The sequence below is a fragment of the Cololabis saira genome, chromosome 5 (assembly GCF_033807715.1).
Source record: "Cololabis saira isolate AMF1-May2022 chromosome 5, fColSai1.1, whole genome shotgun sequence".
Classification (NCBI taxonomy): Eukaryota; Metazoa; Chordata; class Actinopteri; order Beloniformes; family Belonidae; genus Cololabis; species Cololabis saira.
Genome location: NC_084591.1, coordinates 34,758,775 through 34,781,013, shown reverse-complemented (window position 1 = coordinate 34,781,013; position 22,239 = coordinate 34,758,775). Strand labels below are relative to the sequence as shown.

General features: G+C 38.9%; 3 protein-coding genes across 3 annotated transcripts; 1 reads left to right on the top strand and 2 right to left on the bottom strand.

Annotated features, from left to right (window-relative positions):
- Positions 1 to 5,090: 5,090 nt before the first annotated feature.
- On the bottom strand, positions 5,091 to 10,253 carry ppcdc (phosphopantothenoylcysteine decarboxylase). The gene is made up of 5 exons (XM_061722613.1): positions 10,050 to 10,253; positions 8,870 to 8,965; positions 8,379 to 8,507; positions 8,110 to 8,278; positions 5,091 to 5,505 (listed from the first exon to the last, which is right to left on the bottom strand). Exons 1-5 carry the CDS (start codon positions 10,191 to 10,193, stop codon positions 5,417 to 5,419), a joined length of 627 nt encoding a protein of 208 aa, XP_061578597.1. The 5' UTR covers positions 10,194 to 10,253; the 3' UTR covers positions 5,091 to 5,416.
- Positions 10,254 to 10,351: 98 nt separating this feature from the next.
- On the top strand, positions 10,352 to 14,816 carry hacd3 (3-hydroxyacyl-CoA dehydratase 3). Its single transcript, XM_061721791.1, has 11 exons — positions 10,352 to 10,542; positions 11,338 to 11,380; positions 11,470 to 11,543; positions 11,636 to 11,800; positions 11,960 to 12,005; positions 12,159 to 12,269; positions 12,366 to 12,493; positions 12,608 to 12,720; positions 13,649 to 13,755; positions 13,831 to 13,962; positions 14,055 to 14,816. Exons 1-11 carry the CDS (start codon positions 10,465 to 10,467, stop codon positions 14,129 to 14,131), a joined length of 1,074 nt encoding a protein of 357 aa, XP_061577775.1. The 5' UTR covers positions 10,352 to 10,464; the 3' UTR covers positions 14,132 to 14,816.
- Positions 14,054 to 21,727, bottom strand: ints14 (integrator complex subunit 14). The gene is made up of 11 exons (XM_061721790.1): positions 21,132 to 21,727; positions 19,697 to 19,804; positions 18,882 to 19,037; positions 18,403 to 18,521; positions 17,324 to 17,466; positions 17,139 to 17,231; positions 16,619 to 16,763; positions 16,364 to 16,497; positions 16,026 to 16,144; positions 15,279 to 15,344; positions 14,054 to 15,191 (listed from the first exon to the last, which is right to left on the bottom strand). The coding sequence occupies exons 1-11, from the start codon at positions 21,351 to 21,353 to the stop codon at positions 14,958 to 14,960; spliced, it is 1,539 nt and encodes a 512-aa protein (XP_061577774.1). The 5' UTR covers positions 21,354 to 21,727; the 3' UTR covers positions 14,054 to 14,957.
- Positions 21,728 to 22,239: the final 512 nt, after the last annotated feature.

Here is a 22,239-nt window from a genome sequence, read left to right as displayed (position 1 = left end):
CATGTTGGATGTGATGTAAATTCCCTTTAGGTTGGAGCTTTAAAAAAAAAAAAGCTTCTCCTGCACGGTGTGCAGATTTTAAAGTCGTGTCTGTGTCTCCTGTGTCTAATTTTATTCACCAAGGTTAACCTTGTAACCATGGGCATTTTTGTTTATTAAATAAAGCTAGTTATGTCTGACGAAAGCAAGAATAAAAAGCTGAAAGCTCTCAAAGATTGCTCATCCTCTGGAAAAGAAAAAAAAACTGTATACACACTCAAATAACCAAATGATAAATACTTGAGTGAATCATTCTCAATAAATTAAGGATGCATAAAGCAGGGCTCAGTTATGACTCACCGGTGATTGTTAAGGATGATGACAGCACTATGATTATTGTGTTTGGAGCCAGTGGCCTTAGGGTCAGTCTTTTAAAAAGACCTCTTTGTCTTTGAGACGTTGTCTGATAAGAATGAATTGCAGTTGCAGAGAAAACTATGTTTTGTCTCAAAAGGTTCACCTCAGATTACTTCACATCACCTCTGGACACAGTCTCGCTCAAGTTTTCCCAAGTTGTGGGAACACGGTGTTCATTCCCATTAATCGCACCTGCTGGCTGTAAAGTCTGCAGGGCTGTCAGGTCGCGTCAGCACTCCTCTCCTCGTCAGAATGTGGTTGATGTCATGCTCTTCTGGCCTCACTAAAAGATTCTCGCAGCAGCCAATAGCAGCAGGACAGGTTATGGCTCTGGGAAGGATGCTCTTCCTTTAGCGAGCCATTCACAGGGCTCCATGTGCCGCAGCCTCTGAGGCCCAACAGGAGCAAGGCCCCGAGCTCATTTGCAAAGCAAATTTTTCTCAGTTCCACTAGATTCAGTAAGAAGGTAGATAAAACGATATCAGAGGGAAAAAAAAGTTACTTTCTGGACAGCAGAGGCAACACAAAAGCAGCTCAAGTTTTAATTTATGCTAACAGTACACATTTTAATAGTGTAAAGGACTTCTGTAAAAATCCAGAGAATTACAGAAATAACTTACAATTTGTACAGATTTATTAGCACAACTGACTAATGAATATACTGCAAAAACAAATTTCTCAGAAAGTAAAAATGTCTTGTTTCAAGAAAATGTGACTATTTTCTTTTTTCTTACCCCATTGGTATAGACATTTTTGCTTAAAACAAGACAATTTTGACAAAATTTAGGAATATTCGGCTTATTTCTAGAGGGGCTGTAGTCTGAAGGCCAGGGCTGCACCGGAGTGGGGAAGAAAAAAGCTCCATTATTCCTGGTCCGTCTGGATTTGGACAAGTTGTCAGCATCAATGAGCACTGCCATCTGATGGTTAAAAGTGTGAAACTATTCCACAGTTAAAGCAACCGTAGCTCTATAATTAGCAAAGAGTTGTGGATCGAAGCAGTCTTGAGATGGGCCAATGTTATCACTTGGTGCAACAAAGCTGTGTGAAAATACATTTCTATTTTATGTCTGACAAGACTCAAAAATGCCATTACGCTTAAGTGAGAGTGTGTATAGTCTGTCCATAGAACGGGATTAATGTTTAGATATGGACGAAACTGACGAGTGTCGGGCCATGAACTCTTCTTCTTTTGCCTCTATTGAAGTCGTTTGAGCTAGCCTGGCCTTCGGTACTGATTCACTTCACAAAAAGTCCCTCTTGTGAATTGGGTCTGCAAATCCTCTGATTCGTATCCATTTCCAATAATACAAATCTTACCAAACCAATTACAATGGAGCGGGGGCAGGCTTTGTGCAATGACTCACAGGAGAGTGAAAGAAACAGCACTACTCAAAAACAACCAAGCTGGTGATAGACTTGTGAATAAAACTTTGGATCGATAAGTCTTTCACGACGTTCCTACTGTACCGTGCGCCATATGGGATGTATTGCTGATATGAAATCGGATTGTTGTGCTGCCTATGTCTTATGCTTCCATTTTCTGATTGCTTGCATCCATTTCCAGGGATATCCAGAGGTAGTTTATTCTGCGTCCATCGGTACTTCCCCCCAGAAAGCAAAGTCGGAAGTTGGCTGGCCAGGCTAGGTTTTTTCAGGATTTTAATGTATATTTGTACAGACAAATAACGTGGTGTTGACTGAAAGAAGATGCCTTTGTTGATGTAATTTGATTGTGCTCCATAATTTCCATTTTACTGCAAATGTACTCTATATTCTATTCTCACTCAATGCTGCGTTTCACATTGTTTTGTTCCGCAGTGAACGTTTACGTTACATAAAATCCCATTGCCCTAGGGTTGTTTTAACTGTGGAATGTTGTTTTTTTGGGACAAGGAAACTTCAAAACAAACCCTGGTGTACGAGTTAGTGAAACCGTTGTGCCGGTGTAAACCGAGTAGTGTATTCACTCGTCCTGGACTTGCAGCAGGCTCTTTGTGTTGGTGCCATCTCTAGTGGTGAGCTCCCTCTTCACCACAAACATTTGCATCTTCTTGCTTGGACCGATATTCAAAAGCACCGCTCAAACATCTTCAGTACGATATTACTGATATTTGGTGTAGGAATGCCGCAACATTTCAGATGCCACTAAATCAAACTCTTCATGTCTTCAATCCCATGGAAAGTTCGTTTGAGCGACTGATAAACCAATAAAGCTCTGGGGGGAAGACTGGAGTGTGGACACACTCCAGACCGGCTCATCGCGCTTTGCTGAGAGATGGAGAGTCTTCACAGTTGTAAACATGTCTCGCACAAATGTGATCCCTGTGTTTCGTCACCGTTGACCTTTGACATGTATTAGGGTTTTTCTTTTTGAAGCCTTTGTTAAAGCACTTTTGAAATCCTTTCACAAAATATGACTTGATTACATCTTTACAATAGTAACAAGAAGAAAATAAAAGCCTGTCTCTAAATATTTCAGGTAACTAATAAATTCTGAGCTAGTTTGATTCCAGTAAATAATTTGAGGTCGTGTTTCAGCATTAAAACCACCTTTCAGTGTTTGATGGGCAGAGTCTCCACTGGAAGGACGTCAGAAGTCTGCCCTTTATGTCGGCAGAAAAATAAAAGCAGTTAATGTCAAAGGAAGTGACTGTGGCATGTAAAAATGTGTGAATAATTACAGCTTAGAGAGCAGTTTATTATCTCATCTGCTAGAAGTTTGCATTCCTGTCATTATTTCATCTGCAAATTGTTCAAATATTTGTATAATAAGGATTTGAGTTCAGTTTCAGTTCAAACATCTTAACAAATGTCATTGTTCAGTGCTCAATACTATCCAACTTCAGTCATGTCTGGATTTTCTTGTATTCCTTTTTTTTTGCTGGCATACTCCATCTTCCCTTTGCTAGTCCATTTGTAATGTTGCTCTCTTAGCTCATACCTTCTCTCTTCTCATGTCGCATTTTTTTCCCTTTGGTTCTTTGCTCGTGGAGCCAAGAACAGTCGTCAGTGATGGCCTAAAGACGCACCTAACTCACGGCAATAGAGTAGCGATGGAGGAACCAACAAACAGGGAAATAATAGCGACTGAGTGTTGTTAAACTTCCTTTGTTTAATAAGGAACACTATTTACCACCCCTACATCCCGGTTTGCTTCCTCCACATGCAACTACTGATAAAGTGACTCACAGCTGAAGCCTTGTAACTGTATAACAGGTCTATGAAATGTGCCGTGTACTTTTGTAACAGACTGCAAGTTGCAACAAGATGCCATTTATTAAATGAACAACCCAAGATAAGGTTTTGTTGATGCAGCAAGTGAATGAGTTATGAAGCAGTTAGTTACTCATGTGGTGATATAATACAATGACGGCAGTGTAATGGGCTGGTGTGCTGCCAGGTTAACCTCTTTTCGAAGACTTTGTATTGTACATTTTTGAACACAACAAAACAATGAGGGCCAAGTCTGAACTCTGTCTGAAACCATGTACTACAGAGCAAAATAGTTCCCTCTGACTCCATGTCGCCTCAGGGTTTTTATTCGTGTGCAGTTATGACAGTGTGTTTATTCAAATTCAGTGCACCTGTTGGCTGTTAACTCCACCTCGCTGATGCTCCTCCCCTTGTCAGAATATGATTGATGTCAAAAGCAGCAGCACAGGTTACTGGTCAAGAAATGATGCTTTAGATTTTAGGAGCTATTTATAAGGCTCCATGTGCTCTAAACCTTGAATGCTCAACAACAATGCCCTCCCCCCCCCCCACCCGGTTATCTGCAAAGCAAATTCCCTTCAGCTCAGATGTAAACAATGAAAATGAAAAAATATATACATCTGGATATAAGAGAGGGGAGGAGCAAAACTGTAAGTTTTTTCCCCCAAGAACACTTACAGGATAGAACAATTGTTGGAGACTGCATTATCTCATTACATCCTAATCAAATACAAAACACAATGTCTAAACTTATCTGTACTTTTGCTTGTCCAACAAGCAGTAATAATGCAGCAAAGACGACAAAGCAGATCATCGCCTGAAATGTGAATTTCTTAACTTAACACAGGAAGGACAGCTGTCATCTTGTGAGCCGCTACTCACTCATGTAAGAAAATCATTGCCTGGCTTGATTTGCCATTCACTTGTCTGTCTACTCTGCAAGTAGACGGAACTACCTGCAGAGTAGAACCTGCCAGGAAATTGGGGCTTTTACAGCAGTAAACATGTCTACTATTGCTGTGATCCCTGGGTTATTTCACTGTTGACCTTTGGTGCTTAGAGTGGTGGGTAAAAAGCTCATCATAAATCATTCTGGACATCGTTTGAGGGCTTTTAAAGCATGGCTTAAAATGGTTTCAAAAACGATGACATAATCTGGTCTGCACAAACTAACCAGAGTTGAATCTTTTCTAATGTTAATAGTTATTGGCTATTAATGGTAATGAGACATCAGCTATCAGCACTCTGCAGTCTTACATGAGAAGAGGTTCTGTTGCTTTATCTTTTCTAATTAACCCAATAAGTCTCACAGCAACATAAAAGACGGATGTCCACATTGAATACTTTCACCAATTTTAGTTTAACTCCTCTGCTGAAGTGCAACCTTGCTGCACTGCTTTGAGTATGTTTAATATTTTTAGAGCACATATTTTCCTTTTTTAAAAACAAAAAAAACAAATCCAGAAACAAAAACAAGGTTAAATGAAAATATTTTTCAACTTTCATCTTTAAGGCTTGCAAATTTTATTTAGTTCAATAATAATTAAAAAGACAAAAGGCAAATGTAGCACAGTACAGCTGGCAGCCAAAAGTGAGGGTACTCGATATTACTCATGCTGATGAGGCTGTGCAGATATTAGGTCCACCAGCCTCAGAATGACAAGTAAGGGGGCCGTACTTTGACAAAAACACTTCTAACTACAGATGCCAGTCAATGACGGCCTGATCATCAAATGTAATGTAATCATCAAAACAGAACCTGTCATGTTGGTATCAGCAGAATTGAACAATGTGATCTTGACCCTCATGTTGTCTTTGACGAATCATCTGGTTTCTGCAGATACTGTCTGACAACACTGACAATCGTTGATACTTCCGCCATGGCGCCTTTACCTAGACCAAAGAAAAAAATACAATAGAATTAGAAAACTATTAAAATAGAAATGCCTATTTATTGGAGCGTTGTCCTGCGTGGTTTAGATGTTTCCCTGATTCAAAAGACTAGCTCATTAACAGACTTGTGCAGACCTTGAGGACAAGCTGATGATGATCAATTCATTTGAATCAGGAGTGTTGAAGCAGACAAACATCAAAAGCATGCAGGACAGCGGCCCTCCAGGGAAGCCCCATTCCGTTGCCCTGCTGTTGTGCCACTGTGCCACCTCGCGAGGAAGTAACAGAGCATGTAACGTTTGGCTCACACACCGGTGCTGGAAGTGTCCTTGGGGTCACCATCCATTCACATCGAATCGGGTGACGCCAAGCATTGCTGAACTGAATTGTGGGTTCTGTGCACTGCGGTTGCAGCATTGCTCATTGCGTCATAAAAAGCGAGGGGATTCTCAGATTTTTCGAACGTCACAGCTTGTGTCAGCCATTCAAATGGCGGCTATGCAGCTAGTGCGAGCCAATGAAATTGTACACGAGGACGGTTCAAAGGTTCATTTGTGTAGCGAGAATGAAGGAATTTGATTGGTGGGTCGTGATATAAAAAAAAAAAAGGTAGCATTTAATATATATATAAAATACTTTTGAAACAAACCTCAGTGTTAGTGTCAGCCAAGCATGCATGTGTTATTTCTATAAATATTTGAATTGAAAAAAAAAAAAAAACAATTATAGAGACTTATTGGTTAAGACTCAACATTAATGGTTTGGGCTCATCTGAAACATTAATGGTGCAGATGAGCACGTGCACACAAAGTACAAACTAGAACAGAATGAGACATATGAAAGAGGTTTAGACAAAACCCAATCCTGGATGAAGTGGATATGCTTAAGGTTTTTTTTTAAGAGTTGTAAATAAATAAAGAAACAAATACTGTTCCGCTGCCCGGGATGAGGAGGCTTTAGACACTATTCAACAATCTTACAAGCAATTTGAAGCACTTACACAAGAGCGTCTTAAGAAAAGGAACTTACACTACAGGGCACATGCCGTTGCCATATAATCTACAATAACACATCAAGCATCATTTGAGGACATCCTTTTTACAGAGTGCACTGAACAAGTTGATAAGATCTCCCACACCGCTGGCATTAACCATTTCCTTTGATTCGTGCAGTGATGTTTGTTCTGAAACTGGGCCACCTATGATCAGGAAGTGCTTCATGTCCTCACAACTTGGAACTTCATATTGTGCAATGCTTGAGGATCCCTGTGATTCCTCAAGTCAGGGATCCCCAATTCCGGTCCTCGTGGGCCGGTGTCCTGCGCGTTTTAGACGTTTCTCTGCTTTAACACACCTGATTCTAATTAATGGCCCTCATTAGCTCAGTTGAGTGACCTGTTGCAGACTCTGTCTAACTGTATTGAGTCCAGCTATTTGCTACTTTCTGATATCAAGGGTGCACTTAAGTAAAGTAACTAATGTTACTTTTTATTGTCAATTAACATTTTATTTAAATGTTCACATCCCTAGTATAAGAATAAATACCTTTAAGGGTACACTTTCTCGGCTTCCCATATCTAAACATGTTGATCAGGTTTTGTTTGTGTCTGCAGGCATGACGACGGGGTTGGGAGGTTACCCTGAACATCCTCTTCAAATCAAATTAAAATTCCTGTCTGACTATGTTAGTAAGATTAAAGTTGCAGTCCTTTATCTCCTCTGAACTGCCAACAACATTACCTCTTTAAAAGACAGATTATGAAAAAAAAGAAAAAAAAGAAGACTTTCCTCAACAAGAACGTGCATGTCATGACCAGAGTAATAACAGATGAGTCCACAGTTCCACTGTATTTCAGTGAAGCATACCTGAAAATCGTTGGTTTCCATGCAAATTAAGCTACAAAACCGAGCACGTCTTGGCAATACTGTACAACAAAACCTGAACAAAATGATTAATACTACTAAAAGTGGTGACAAGTCACCAGAGAGCATGTCTCCGATATGGGAATTTGGAAAAACACTGAAATTTTCACAACTTGTAAAATAAAATTTAAACCAAACATGTATCGATAGCTTGTTAACTGAATTTACACACATATATATATATATATATATATATATATATATATATATATATATATATATATATATATATAGTGCACGGACCTGATTAGCAGTTGCATACTCATCTGGGTTTTATAAATGTTTATAAAACCCTGATGAGTATGCCACTGCTCATCAGGTCTGTGCACTTTTTGCAGGTGCTTGAGTAAATACACTAAAGACAGCTCTTTTCGAAATGTTCAGATTATGCTGTAAAATGGTAACCGTGTGGTAATCTTGTGATATTTTATAGATTCAATGCCTCCAGACGCAGATGCAGATGCACAGTATGACAGTTTCTCCAACATATTTTACTCAAGGCAAGGTATTATTTTTCAAATAGATTTAGCATTTTTGCTTTTGTGCAACAACAAAGTGGCAGCAGTTAGCATACTTGTGTTACCCCTCCCCAATTCTGTTCATTCAATGTTCATTTGAAGTTTGAATATATGTAGTTATATTTACAACATATACAAAATAAGTGAGTAGGAAAAAAACACACCTTCATCTCCACACACCAGCTTCTTAGAAATGCAGGGGATTTCCACGTATCCAAACTCTCTCAGTCTGGAGACCTGCTGGTCTGTGATGGGATGCAGCCACATCGCTGTATTCATAGCGGGGCAGAAGAGGAGAGGTCGACTGACATCCCAGGCTCTAACCACACATGTCTTAAAAAGGACAACCAGGAAATGATTTCAGTGAAACTGATATAAATTATTCTTGGTATTTGATTTTAAGAGATGATCAACAGATAATTCCATTTCTCACCAAAAGATTGTCACAAATGCCATTAGCAATCTTTCCAAGAGTGTTTGCATCAAGGGGGGCAATGACAAGTAGGTCTGCCCAGCGTCTCAGCTCAATGTGTAGAACAGGGTCAGATCTCTGTGTCCACAACTAAACAAGAGACAGGAAGTTTGGCAAGTAACCAATGAGACTCTTATTTCTCAACTTCCTGCCTGGAATGCCTGACACATTTCACAAACTTTCCAAAAGCAAAACTAAATAACTTGAATGCTGTTAAATGACTACTTTACAACTCATGCTACAACTGTATTCACATGTTTTGACTTTGCCTATTCTACTTTCTTCTATTCAATTCAAAAAGCATGAAAGGCCACATGAGCTGTAGATAAGTATTATGTAGTGATTATCTGCACTACATCATCAAATGATTAGAAAACATATTTAAGAAATCTTCCACAGTGACACCAACTCTGCTTTTGGGCACAAAACATTTGAACCAAGTTTAATTTTACCCTCCACTCATCTTCGTCACTGTAGATTTGGACTGAGACCTCTGCAGGATTGTAGAAGTGTTTGGCATGCTCTGTGGTGACTACTCGTACATCCACCTAAAGCACAAAACAAAACGGTTTCAGACCAACCCATTGGCAATAAGGTGTGGAAGCACTCTGCAGTTTTGCATAAAAACTACTTCTATACAGACAAAAGGACACTGAAGTCTCACTTAACTGTATTATCTGAGCTCTATTGTGTATATATATATAGATATATATATATGTATATATATATATATGTATATATATGTATATATATATATATATATATATATATATATATATATATATATATACCGTACACACACACACACACACACACACACACACATATATATATATATATATATATATATATATATATATATATATATATATATATATATATATATATATGTATATACACATACATACATACATACATATATGCAGAAATTGATTATGTTCGTGTTCTTTTTTTACTTCATTTTTACTTCCCGTCTGTTTCCTATGAAAGCATAAGGTGTGGAAGCACTCATGCAGTTTTGCATAAAAACTACTTCTATACAGACAAAAGGACACTGAAGTCTCACTTAACTGTATTATCTGAGCTCTATTGTGTGTGTGTGTATATATATATATATATATATCTATATATATATATATATATATATATATATATATATATATATATATATATATGCAGAAATTGATTATGTTCGTGTTCTTTTTTTACTTCATTTTTACTTCCCGTCTGTTTCCTATGAAAGCCTATACTGTACATGTTTTGAAATCATTTCAGAATAACTAATTCAGCAGGTTCAATTCTACCGAGTAAATGTTCAATTGCAAAATGTTTTTTTTTTTTTTTTTTTTTTTACAATATACTTAGTTAAACTAAGTTTAGAATAGACGATGTAAAGTAAAAGAAAATCGTGAAGTTTTGACCAAATGCTCTGCAAAAATGGCACATTATATTGCTCTAGTGTTGATGCCACCTCCACTGACCCCATCTGGCGGTGATGATGAGGCCATGAACAACACAGGTTAAGAAACAAACTGTATCACTGCGTTCGGTGCGTGTTAAACATAATAAAGTGTCATGCGGTAGAAACTACAATAACAAATTTGCAACTAATGAATTAAACAAACAGCTGACCCCAGGGAGCTGTAGAAGCTGGGATACCAAAACAGGCAGCTTCAAGGCTGCCACGCTTCCTGTCACGCCAACAAGAACCCGTAAAGTCCCGGAAGAGTTCAACAAATCAGTTTTTAGTCTTAAAACGTGGTCGTCTATGTCCATATCAGCGTTTCATCAAGGAGAGTTTTGGTTAACGTGCCGGTGCTGTGCCGTGTCCCCTCCGCCACTTCCGTAAACAACCGCCAGCAGCCAATCAGAGAAGAGCACCACCACGTGACCTGTCTCCTGCACGAGCACGTCGCTCCACTAACCTATCGTGAGCGCGCCCGTCCGCACAGTCTCCCGACGCTTCCAGGGCAGTTAGCATGTAGCCCGGAGACTCCATTCATTGACCTACCAGTCTGGTTTTATTTGAAATAACTTTCATACAACGATGGCACTCACACCGCTGGTTTACTGGGCCCAACGACACGAGGAAATCTACCTGCGCGTGGAGCTGACCGACGCTCAGGTGAGAATCATGCATGCATTTCTCATGGCTGATTTATGGTTCTGCGTTAGACCAACGCAGAGCGGTGCGCGTCGTCGCGTACCCTACGGCGTAGGCTACGCCGTCGATTTAACGCAGAACCATAATTCAGGCTTTAGGCTGAAAGTAATTTTGGTTGATAGTTCATCTTTGCGATAAATGTAGTGGTAGGCTATATCATATATGAAGAGCGTGTCTGTACGTGCATGCAGTGTCACGCGGGTTAATAATTGACCCCACTCGCTGGCTCTTATCTACATTGTGAGATTATCTACACTTTTTTTTTCCAAAGATTATTATCTCCAAGGACATCCAGCAGCATCACACTTCCCCTTACACCTGCCTGAAGTCAGGCAGCATATATATGGACTGATTGTCATAACAGGATTCTGTATATTAATGCATGTACAGAGATTAAGTATGTATAAAAGATTAAAAATGGAGACCATGACAAACACTTTTCTGTCCTTTTTTTCTGCGCTAATCTTTTCATGCCATAATAATTTGCCCAAACCAGAGGGAAAAACAAAAATAAAAGACACAGCTCAACACTTGTCTTCCAGGAAGGCATTAAATGTCACTGGTAAATAAAAGCAAGTATTATTTTGGAGTTGTAGATGATTAAAATCAGCTTTTTCTTGTTTGTATCAATGTAGTACTGTAATCGGGTTATGGTCATTGGTGCTGACCACAACACAGGAAGTAAACTGAAGCCTAAATTTTCATTTTATATGAGGAAGTATTATGCTCTTCATTTGCCTGTCTTTCTATTTGTAGGACATTGACGTCAAAGTACACGAGAAAGTCCTTCAGTTTAGTGGTGAGAATACATTTATTGATTTTGTTTAAATTTGGATAGATATGTTTTTTAAAAGTTTTAATTTGTGACTTTTCTAATGTTATTTATAGCCCAGGGGCGTGGCGCAAAGGGACAGCATGAATACGAATTCAGCTTGGAGTTTCTTTTACCAGTAACGCAGGAGGTAAGCTTTTCTTTTAAGCTTTGAAGGCTCCTTCCTTATGGGTAACCTGTAGTATTTCCGACTGCATTCATCACATGAATCTGCGTGCACAGGTAAGCCACAAGTCCACGCAGCGGCAGGTAAACATCATAGTGCGGAAAGAGCATCGAGGCTGGTGGGAAAGACTGACTGCACAGGAGCGGAAACCAGTCTTCCTGGCTCCAGACTTTGATCGCTGGCTGGAAGAGTCAGATGCTGAGATGGAGATCCAGGAAAAGGTGAGACTAAAGAAGCGTTGTTTTTTTGCTCTATTAAACATTGCAATCACAAACTGAGTATTACGTTATGTCAATGTTTCTGAAATAGTGTAATGACATCTCTATTATGGGTACTAAAGGCAAGGATTTAGTACTTTATTGTTTTTTTACGTTGATAAGGAGGACAGGAGGAACAGGATTCGGGCTGTAAGATACAAAGACAAAGGTGAGTGTAAATAATGAGAATGAAAATGTGTAAAGAACGTTTCAAATGTGCATGTTTTTGTAGTAAATTTCAGATACAAAAAATGTTTTCCAGTTTTTGTTTAAATAGGTTTAAACAGTTCCCTGATAAGTCTATTTCTTTGAAATGTTTCAGGATTCGTCAATGTGAAAACAGGATTTCTGTTTGTTTATAATCTGGTGCAGTTTCTTGGATTTTCATGGATCTTTGTCAACATGACTGTTCGCCTCTTTATTTTTGGCCAAGGTAAGAAATATGAGTGATGGAAGCAAAGTCTTTATGCTTTTCTTAGTTTTTGAAGTTAACAGAAACCTCGTAAAGATGGCTCATCTCTCATTTCAGATTCGCTCTATGACACGTTTCACACAATATCGGACATGATGTTGTTCTGCCAGATCCTGGCAGCAGTTGAGGTCCTCAATGCTGCGTTTGGTTTGGTCCGGACAAGTGTTATGCCGACTGTGATACAGGTTTGGGATTTGGGGCCTTTTAAACAAGCTTCAGGTTCATAAGTATACATAGAACCAGGAACACATTTGTTGTGCAATAATTCATTTTGGTCTTTATGAATTTTTTTTCGGTAGGTGATCGGAAGGAATTTTATCCTCTTCATCATTTTTGGTAGTTTGGAGGAAATGCACCACCGGCCCGTTGTGTTCTTTGTTTTCTACACGTGGAGCGCCATTGAGATTTTTAGGTAAAAATGCATCAGTCAATAGTGATGTAAATGAACAATATTTGTATGTGGCTGGTATTATTCAAATAAAATCTTAATTTATATAAATATATGGAAAAAAGATGGGCCAAACAGAAACAAAACTTACACCTTTTCCCACTAAGAAAGTAGTGAATGATAAAAAGCTACATTCGACCTAAAATTAATATGAATGTATGTTACTTCTTTTTGAATTGGTTTCTAGCGTTCCCTCTGTACCACAGAGGCTTTCAGCCAATACGTTCTCTGAATTCTTGCTTGTAATCTTTTACTTGTTTGTCACTCCAAAACACAAAATATTATGAACACTACGATGTACTGTAATTGTAGTTCAAACTTTGTAAAACGGTGCTGCTTCTTTGTTGATTTTACTCTATTATGTTGTGGTGTAACAATTGTGGACGGAAATCCAGCCCCTGTGTATACAAATCCAAAAAGACGGAGGTTTATTGAAAAAAAGCATATATGCACATGGATTTATAAAAAAAACATGCATTTTTGCATTTCTTTTGTGCATTCGAACATTTTTACACATAGATTTGCAATTATATGCATCTGGCTGCTGATGTCTTTTTTTCATCAGATGCAGAATGTGATGTTAAATTTTTTCTTAAACTGGCAGGTTTTTTTTCAATTAGTACAACAAGCATCCATTAAAGGAGACTCAACAAAAACTTTACATAAGATAGCTATGTAACTTAATACATGGATCTAAACCTAAAGGCAAAAGTTCTCACGCAGGGATTCACCGAGCACCACACAGATGCAGCATTTTGTTTTGTGTAAGAAAGAAAAAAGGTCATTTAAACCACGGTGTTCAGAGGATGTATCTTCTGCCTGCAAATGAGTGTTAGCGGATAAACATACCAAATCTTTTTTTGTCTAACACTAACATGACACTGATTTTCAGGTATCCATTTTACATGCTGGGCTGCTTCAACACAGAGTGGAAAACCCTCACCTGGCTGCGATACACAGTCTGGATACCGCTGTATCCGTTAGGAACTTTAGCCGAAGGTGAGCTTGTTTACTTCTGCTGAATTAATCATTATTCCCATAATAATGTGCTTCTAATATTTCCATCCAATATAGCTGTTGCGGTGATACAGTCCATTCCCATCTTTGATGAAACTAAACTTTTAAGAATTCCTCTGCCAAAAGCCATCGGTACCTCCATCAGCTTCTCTTATGCCCTGCGCATCTATCTTGTGCTCATGTTTTTGGGTGAGTCCCCGGAGGAACTTATTCAAACAAATATTATGGTCTAATTTAGTCAGTTCTGTACTGATCAGTGTTTTTTTTAACCTTCTCTTCAGGCCTTGTTATCAACTGCCGTCATCTTTACAGGCAGAGGAAGAGGCGTTTTCGCACCAAAAAGAGGAAAGCTTATTAACATTCACATACCACATTCCTCAAACACCTCTGATGCCTGCTTATCTCTGGACACCTTTTCAAGATTATCATATTCCAAAATCCTACTCTGGTCAAATATATTCCACTTTAAGTTTGCTGACATTTGACCCTCTTTACACCCATCATCAAGACTCTACAGATGATGCAACACCTCATCAGTACACAAACAGTCCCTATTTTAATATCTATTGGTTTCTCTTTCATATAAACCGCATGTTGTAGATAATTGAAGACCGTCAGAAGTAATAGAACTCGACATCCTGTGTGAAACCTCTCTTTTCGCACCTCTGATCTGCTGTGGTATTTTTTGACCAAATGCAAACAAGTACTGATCATAAGACCCAACACTTGTTATCTGATAGGCATTTATGTGTGAATGAGGGAAAACCGGTGTTGTCAACAGTTATTATTGAATCATCCCTCAAAGCTCAGGGAAAAGCATATCAGTGACAAAACACACAAAGCAGTTTGTGTCCTTTACTGTATGGGCTACAATAAATCTGCTGTTAATCATCATCTGCAGTTTCTTTTTCTTTAATTTCCAAAGGTTGACCTGTAATTTTAATGTTAACCTTAGCAGCCATCTCCTGTAAAAGGTGAGTTATGACACTGAATGAATTTATGAAAAAACACAACGAATCCTGAATAAACCTAGAAAATATGTACACACTTGTGTTTTCAGTTATCTGACTTGTTTCCTCAAATGTTCTTCAAAAACGTTCTGGATCCACCAAATGCCCTCCCACCTCCGTCTATCCCACCTGACTCTGTGAGATTTCAGTCCGTTTGTGGAAATTCAGATTGACTCAGCTTGAGAAGTCTGTGTGCATGGGAACAATGGTGTGATTAAAATCCGCGTACTGGGAGTCCCCAGTGCTGGCCAGTTTGAGCTGCTGTGCAGCATGGGAGAGCTGGAAAGCAGCGTCTGGGTGGGCCGAGTCCGGCAGCATTGTGCACTCTCTCTCCAGCAGATCAGCTACCCCCTTCAACAGCTCCCAAAAACCGAAAGCCAAGGCAGCTTTCCGCAGGCGGTTCAGCTCCTGTTGGCATAAAAATCCAAATAAGACAAATTATATGTTATATTTTCTCTATCTAGCCTCGTGCGCAGCAATTTTAGGTAAACTCACCTTATAAAAGGTCTGTGTTTTATCTGGTAACTTTCTCGCATTCCTGAGGATCTTTTGGACATCAGTCTGTACAATGACAACAGGAATAAGTCAATGATGACAGAAATAATTCAAAAATGTTTTGGCCATGACTCAACATAAATCCTTAAGGGGAAAAATAGATCCTGATCCTTTGACTTCAGAACATGGATCAATGTAAAGGAACAAGTTTGACTATATGGGGACTTTGGGTCCCCATGCAGGCGGCGGAGGTTAACCCGTGAAGCTCAAGCGATGTGGTGCCGTGATAGAAGCCCCTTGGTAAAATGTTACGGGAATAATACACAAATCCCTATATGGCAATCATGGCGTGTGTTTATAGGTCATGTCCTTCAGCTTCACAAAATGCCCTTTTAAGACACTAGGAGACTTTATTGCACATTTTTATAGCCTCTAAACATTTTAACATGATAAAAGGGAAGAAGGAGCCTAAATACGCTGACCTGTAAGGGTTAAATTACTTATATTTAAAAGTTTTAGACTTACTTTAAGAACGAGACTTTCCAAGCGTGCAGTTGTGTGTTGAAGTTATGAATTGAATGCTTGAAGAAGTGTTCATGTAAGTTTTAGTAGATAATTAAAGCATACTTAACATTTAGGATATATTTCAACTTTAAACCAATTAAATTTGGGTTTAATCCCCTCTTAAAGCAGGATTAAAATCTCGTTTTTTGTGATTCATCTCCTCTGCATGGATTTCTACTGCACCTGTAATCCACTGGCCTTTATCCACACAGTGACGTTCTGGGCATAACTTCGTTTGACCGATGGCTGCACAGGAAAGGGACTTTTGCTGTCGTCCTCTCCATAGGGATTTTCAGCAGCCTCTAAAATACCAGAAAAAAAAAAAACATTAAACACTGACATCAGTTGATCAACAGCATCAAGGTCAAAGCAGAAGGATGGGTAAACAGGAACTGCTTGACTATCTGTTATCTGATCTTCAGAACAATATAACATCCACAATGGTTGGAGATTCTAGTTTATTTTCTAGCGTTAAAATGTCCTGAAAATGTCAATCTGACATACTGGAGAGGTTGTTTTACCTGAGATCGGTCCCAAAAATGAGATCTTGCCCAGCCAAGGCAGAGGCTCTGGACCAGGCTCAAACAGAGACATCATCAGGTTTGACTTTTTCTTGCTGTCCGCTTGAGAATACAACATCCCAAACCACTCAGGCCTGGGATGAGAAAAACAAAGTAAATGTGGCCATCTGTTTATAAAAATACATCGTCTCTTCCTCTACAGTCGATCAAACAGAAATACTATTTTCAACTATAAAGAATTGTGTTGTATCTCACCCCAGCTGGACCAGCGCTATCATTCCTTCAACCTTCAAACTTCCATGTAAAAGAACACAAAAATTTGGACTTTTTCCTGCCATTTGGCTTGCAGAAGGTTCCTCTTCAAGCTCATCTGTGGCCCCCGTGCCAACCTCATCCACATCTGAAGTTGAATGGAAATAAAATGAGTTAATGCATGTCTTATGAAGACTAGGGGCTCACAGATTTTGTTTTCCATTTTTAGAGTTACGTGCATCTCGTGCAACCCCCCCCTTTACTGTTTTGTATAACTTGCAGCATATGCTGAATTTGCCTCATTGCAACAGGATGTAATTTCCTGAAAACAGTAATAACAACCAGCAAGCTATTCTTAAAGTCTGGGAACAAAAAAAGCAGAAGGAAATGAGTCCATGAGCGGTGTTACTTTACTTGTTAACTCTGTGCTTATTTCAGTGCGAACATGCTGCTCATCTAATTTATAACTAAATCACATTTTCATGCTTCAACAGACTGATGCAGTGGAAATGTTGAAACAAACCTTTGTTTACAGCAACAGGAAGTACCAAGTGTCTGGATATTACAGGAGGACTGGAAATGTCAGCAATTTCAACAAAGCCCACAATTTCTAGATCTGAAAGTTTTACAAGAAAATGCATTATTTGTTTAAAAATATCTGCTGTTAAAATTAAGATCTACATTGAAGTGTTAGGGCCTGCTTAATACCTGGACTGACTGTTCGGGGGATGGGTTCCACCTCTTCATCCACTAAGACAGGCTCAGGACGAGGAAACACCTGAACGTCTGACGACAGATTCCCACAATGCAACACCGCGTGGAAGGGAGAGTACGCGTGATCGATCAGCCTCCTGGAGATATTTCATTCAATTAAATTCAATTCAACTTTATTGATATATTGGTATATGCACTGGAGGGGTCAAAAAATGATCCCCACATTGCTGCTTCCTTTATCCAGATGAACATGCTCACTAGACATAAAAAAAGATGAGTAAAGGATTTCCAGTACCGTATTTCTCGCACTATAAGGCACACTTAAAATCCTTAAATATTCTCAAAAATCGGCAGTGTGCCCTATAATCCAGGGTGCCTTATGTAAGAATTTTGTTGTGCTTACTGACCTCAAACCAATTTTGTGTGGTACACCGCGCTCAAAAACTGTGCACTCGTAGTGTGACTTTGGTAAGCGATGAAGCCGCTCCGCTTGATTGACAGTCAGACCGTTCAGACACATTTAAGTCGGTCCTTGGCTGGATACGGGTTGCAACGTCAGACGACAGTAGATAACTAATTATGTAGCGCTGGCAAGCAACCATCATCCAACATCTAGTCAACATTACCTTACTGTAATTAGACGTCCAGCCAACATTAGGTTTTTAGCTAAACCCAATTTTCAAATCTGTATCATAATCCAATTATAATCAAATGCTGGACTACAACCTCACACTAACTTCAGATGTCCCTGTCCACGATGAACCAATCAGAGAACAGGACGTAGTACAACGCTTACCTCCGCCACTTTTTATTTCTGGATTAGTTGAAGACGAATTATTTAAAATATGTGTATTTTTCTGTTTTAGTTACAACTGAACAATATTGTTATTGTGAATGAGTTGAATAAAGTTCTACTTACCTGACTTTTTTGTTTATATATGTTTTATCATGCGCCTTAAAAAAAATGCGCCTTATGTACGAAAATAGACCCGTTTATTGACATTGCGCCTTATAATGCGGTCCGCCTAATGGTCCGCGAAATACAGTATATATTTTTCTCCAAGTAGTCTTACCCAAACATTGCTTGTACACTCTTCATGCAAAGCGGTCCATCCAAAGTGAAGATCTGTCCATCTCCTCCACTGAGACGAAGAAGCTCCTCCAAGTTATCCATCGCATCGGTCATTTGTAACTACAGTTGCACAAGACCACAAACCTGATTTAATTAATTCCATCAAATCAACCCAAAGCTGTAAATTACTGAAATAATATAATAATAAAATATAATAACAATATAATATGTGTAAGAAAAACCTACCAGCTATACAAGTAATGGTGTTTGTGAAAAAAACTATGTACAAAAATAAATAAATTAAAAAATAAAATAAAGTGTAAAAACAACAAACAAACAGCTAATTTATCATTCTCACTTTTATTGGACAGGCTGGAATTTGTAAAATGCTTGTAGTTACATGGAGTCTATTAATATTTTTCTCTCAGGATTACCATGCAAAAAAATAATAAGAGCAAAAATGAAACAGTGGTTAAATACCTCTTCAGCATTGGCTACACACATGATGAAGAGTTTGGTGGGGAAGGGGAAAGGGAGTGGGAACTTCTTGTCATCCCCACGGTGCTTTAGGTTTTGGAGGGCGTGGCGCAGAGAGCCTTTTCCAATACCAAGAGATCCATCAGTAACCAGCACCATCTATTGGACAAAAGAGAAAGTTTAAAGAAACATGAACACCTGTGGGAGAAGCACTGACTTTCCCCTCTGGGCAATGAATAAGGAATTTTCTTATAATCGTTGACTGTTAGAAAAATATTTGATTGTGTGAATAACCAAGTTAAGGCCTGTAAATGTGTCCATGTGTCTGAGATTATGGATTTCGACACTCAGCAAATTGTATTTCACTTCATTCATTGATCCAACAGGAAGAAGGAAAAAATGTGCATGCTCACAGTTGTAGTTCATTTAAATATCAACCTGACATACAAGTCTTTAGACCCGAGTAGGGAATCTAGAGTACGTGGAGAAAACCCAAACATCGGGAGCACAACAATCAGCTGAGATTCAATAATGTGTTTCCTAATGTGAAAGGAACTGAAAATATTCATAAAAATCCATCTTTACTTTTAACATGATCAAAAGCATGAAATGTGTGTCTGAAATTAAAAGTACCATAACGTCATGGAAACATCATGGAGCTGCCTTACAGCTAAAACTGCTAATTAACATATCAATCCGGCATGGCTTTATATGCTAATATGCAAAAATAGTTTAAATCACTGCAAATATATTACCAGCCCGAACTCTGGAATTAATAATAAATACATAAAAAGTGTAAAAAAAGCTTTGCAGAATACCTGACAGGGACAGGAACTGCCCCACTCCTGCTGAACAACGTTACTGACCCCGTGAAGAGCTGATTCAATACAGGTCTTGTCATAATCTTCCAGGCTGCCAAGTGCCTCCTGTACAGAAAACAAATCATCTGATGAACACAAAGTTTCTTCAAAAAAAAAAAAAAAGGTCTGCGTATTTATTAATGGTTGGTACCATGATTTAGTAAAACATTTTCAGTGAAACATATATTGTTTCAATCTTGCAGCTAATGTTAGTTGGGACACACTCTCCATGTGTGAGTGTGTCCTTCACCACCCCTCTTTGACAGTCTGATCTAACATATTTGAACAGGCGAGACCCTGATTCTGTCAGAGAGGTCTAAAATCACCAATGTGAAACATGAAAGGACAAGGCAGGTAAAAAGATAAGACCGTGATGTGTGTAGTGTGGTGACTACTGTAGTGTTTGTGTGATGTGTATGTAAGTGAACATTGTGGTAGGACAACAGACATGCTAACATAAGACAAACAGATATAATAGGAAAAGAGTGTACAGAAAAGCAGAGGTGTATAATCCAGGTGCCATAAAGTAAAAATCCTGTCCAGCAGTTGTTCCAACCCTCTGAAGAAGCATGTGAAGACAATGCTACAGCAATGTCTGCTGTTTGCAACATGGGAATTGGTTGTTTTTTTGCAGAGGTGTTTAATCCAGATGCCATAAAGTAAAAACCCTGCTGTGTTTCTGGATCAGCCTGTACATTTAGAACAGGTGTTTTCACTAAGGACCTACCATTTACCTGCAGAGGAGCTGGTTTAGTGATTGGTTGGCTGCAAAGAGCCCGTTTAGTCGTCTTTGTTTGGTCAAGAAAATTGTAAATGTTGTCACTTTACTAAACTCAAGGAGGATTTACAGTATCTTTCAATTGCACTTCATTCCCAATAGGGAAATTTGTTTGCTATTTTTCTTTAAAAATAAGATAAAATATTTGAAACAATTTATTCCATTGTCTTTTGTAGTTTTACCAAAAAAATTGAAATCGAAATCGAAAATCGGGTTTTCAGAGAAAAAAATCGGGATTTTATTTTTGTCCAAAATCGCCCAGCCCTAATTTGATGTAAGCCCAGTGGATATTTAAAGCTTACAGAAGGCTGCATTTAACTGCTGCTATGTCATTCCTGTAGTATTTCTGACGTTGTTTTGGTCAGTGCTATTATTTGTAATATATTATATTATTTGTAATCAGAACAAATTATCTGTCCCCATATGATAAAATCCACAATCCCCCCTGATTTTTTTTTACAACTCGAATACTGCTTACACTTATGTGTTACTTCAATTACCTACCGAATGTCAAGCAACAAACGCGTGTCTTTACAGGCACAGCGGAAGTGTTTATGGTGAGAAAACTGAACGGGCTTGGGCTTTTCCTACACGTCTCATGTGAAGTATCGTTACCTGTAAAGCGTTGTAATCCCTGGTGAAAGGCACCAGCAGCTCCCAGAGGGAGGAAAAGGCCATCAGTGCAGTGAACTCCAGGCGGTAGTTCGAGGCCATGTGTTCAAACAGCATGTTGAGTCCGTGCACCGCCAGGTTCTTCCTCTGGAACTCCTCGCTGCCGTCCAGGGACACCGGCCGCGTCATGGACAGAGACGCGTCCACCAGGATCACGGTCGGCATGGCTCCCTGCTGGCGGAGATCTGCTCAAATACAATGAACCCCACACCTGTTTTCAGGGTGCAACTGTCAGCACTGTCAGCACTCGACTCTAGGGTTTGGCCAGCAAACAAAAGCAAGTTAGGACGTTATGAGGGGACGCATGTTCACACAAGACTGCTAGCTCGTCTGGGCTAGTTATTTAGCAACCTGTCATTTATCGATTAAGAGACCAATGGGAGAAAACCCTATGGTTGCTGTGTATCAAATAATATGGAAAACTATTCACTTTAACAACTTTAGAGTACAAAAACTGGCATAACCTGATAAAATAGCACTAAAATGCACAAGCCGCTCTGTGTTTTTGTTTGCCATCGACTGTCATAATGTGCAGTGAAAATCTCCGTCCGGGTAACAACCGTCAGGGTTGAATACATAGTTCCTATGTGACTTTTTTTTATTCTTTTTTTGGCGGAATGAAAAATAAAATCAAAAAAGTTATAATGAGCAGAACGACTTAGCAAATCTATACACAATTAACGTGATCTGGGTAAGTAAAAGTAAACATTTTGAATTTAGACTTTGAAGTTGATTTTCAAAGGTCGGTTGGGAAAACTGCGATCAGATTTTTTTTCACTTCCCTTTTTCCAAACACTTTTACGGCCTGGGATACTGTTTCTCAAGAAACCGTTGATAAATAGGGAAAAAAAAGTTTTTTGTTCGTCAAGCGAACAAAAAGGAGTGAAAACATAGGACATGCCGTTGCATGCCAAAATGTTATAATTTTAATAATAACTTTGCTCAGAATAGGAAACGCCCATTCCATAAAAGAAGAAATTGAATTTACTCCCGATTCACAGACTAAAGGAACGATCCATGTATTTTAGAGCAATGAGGCGCCAGGTCCCAA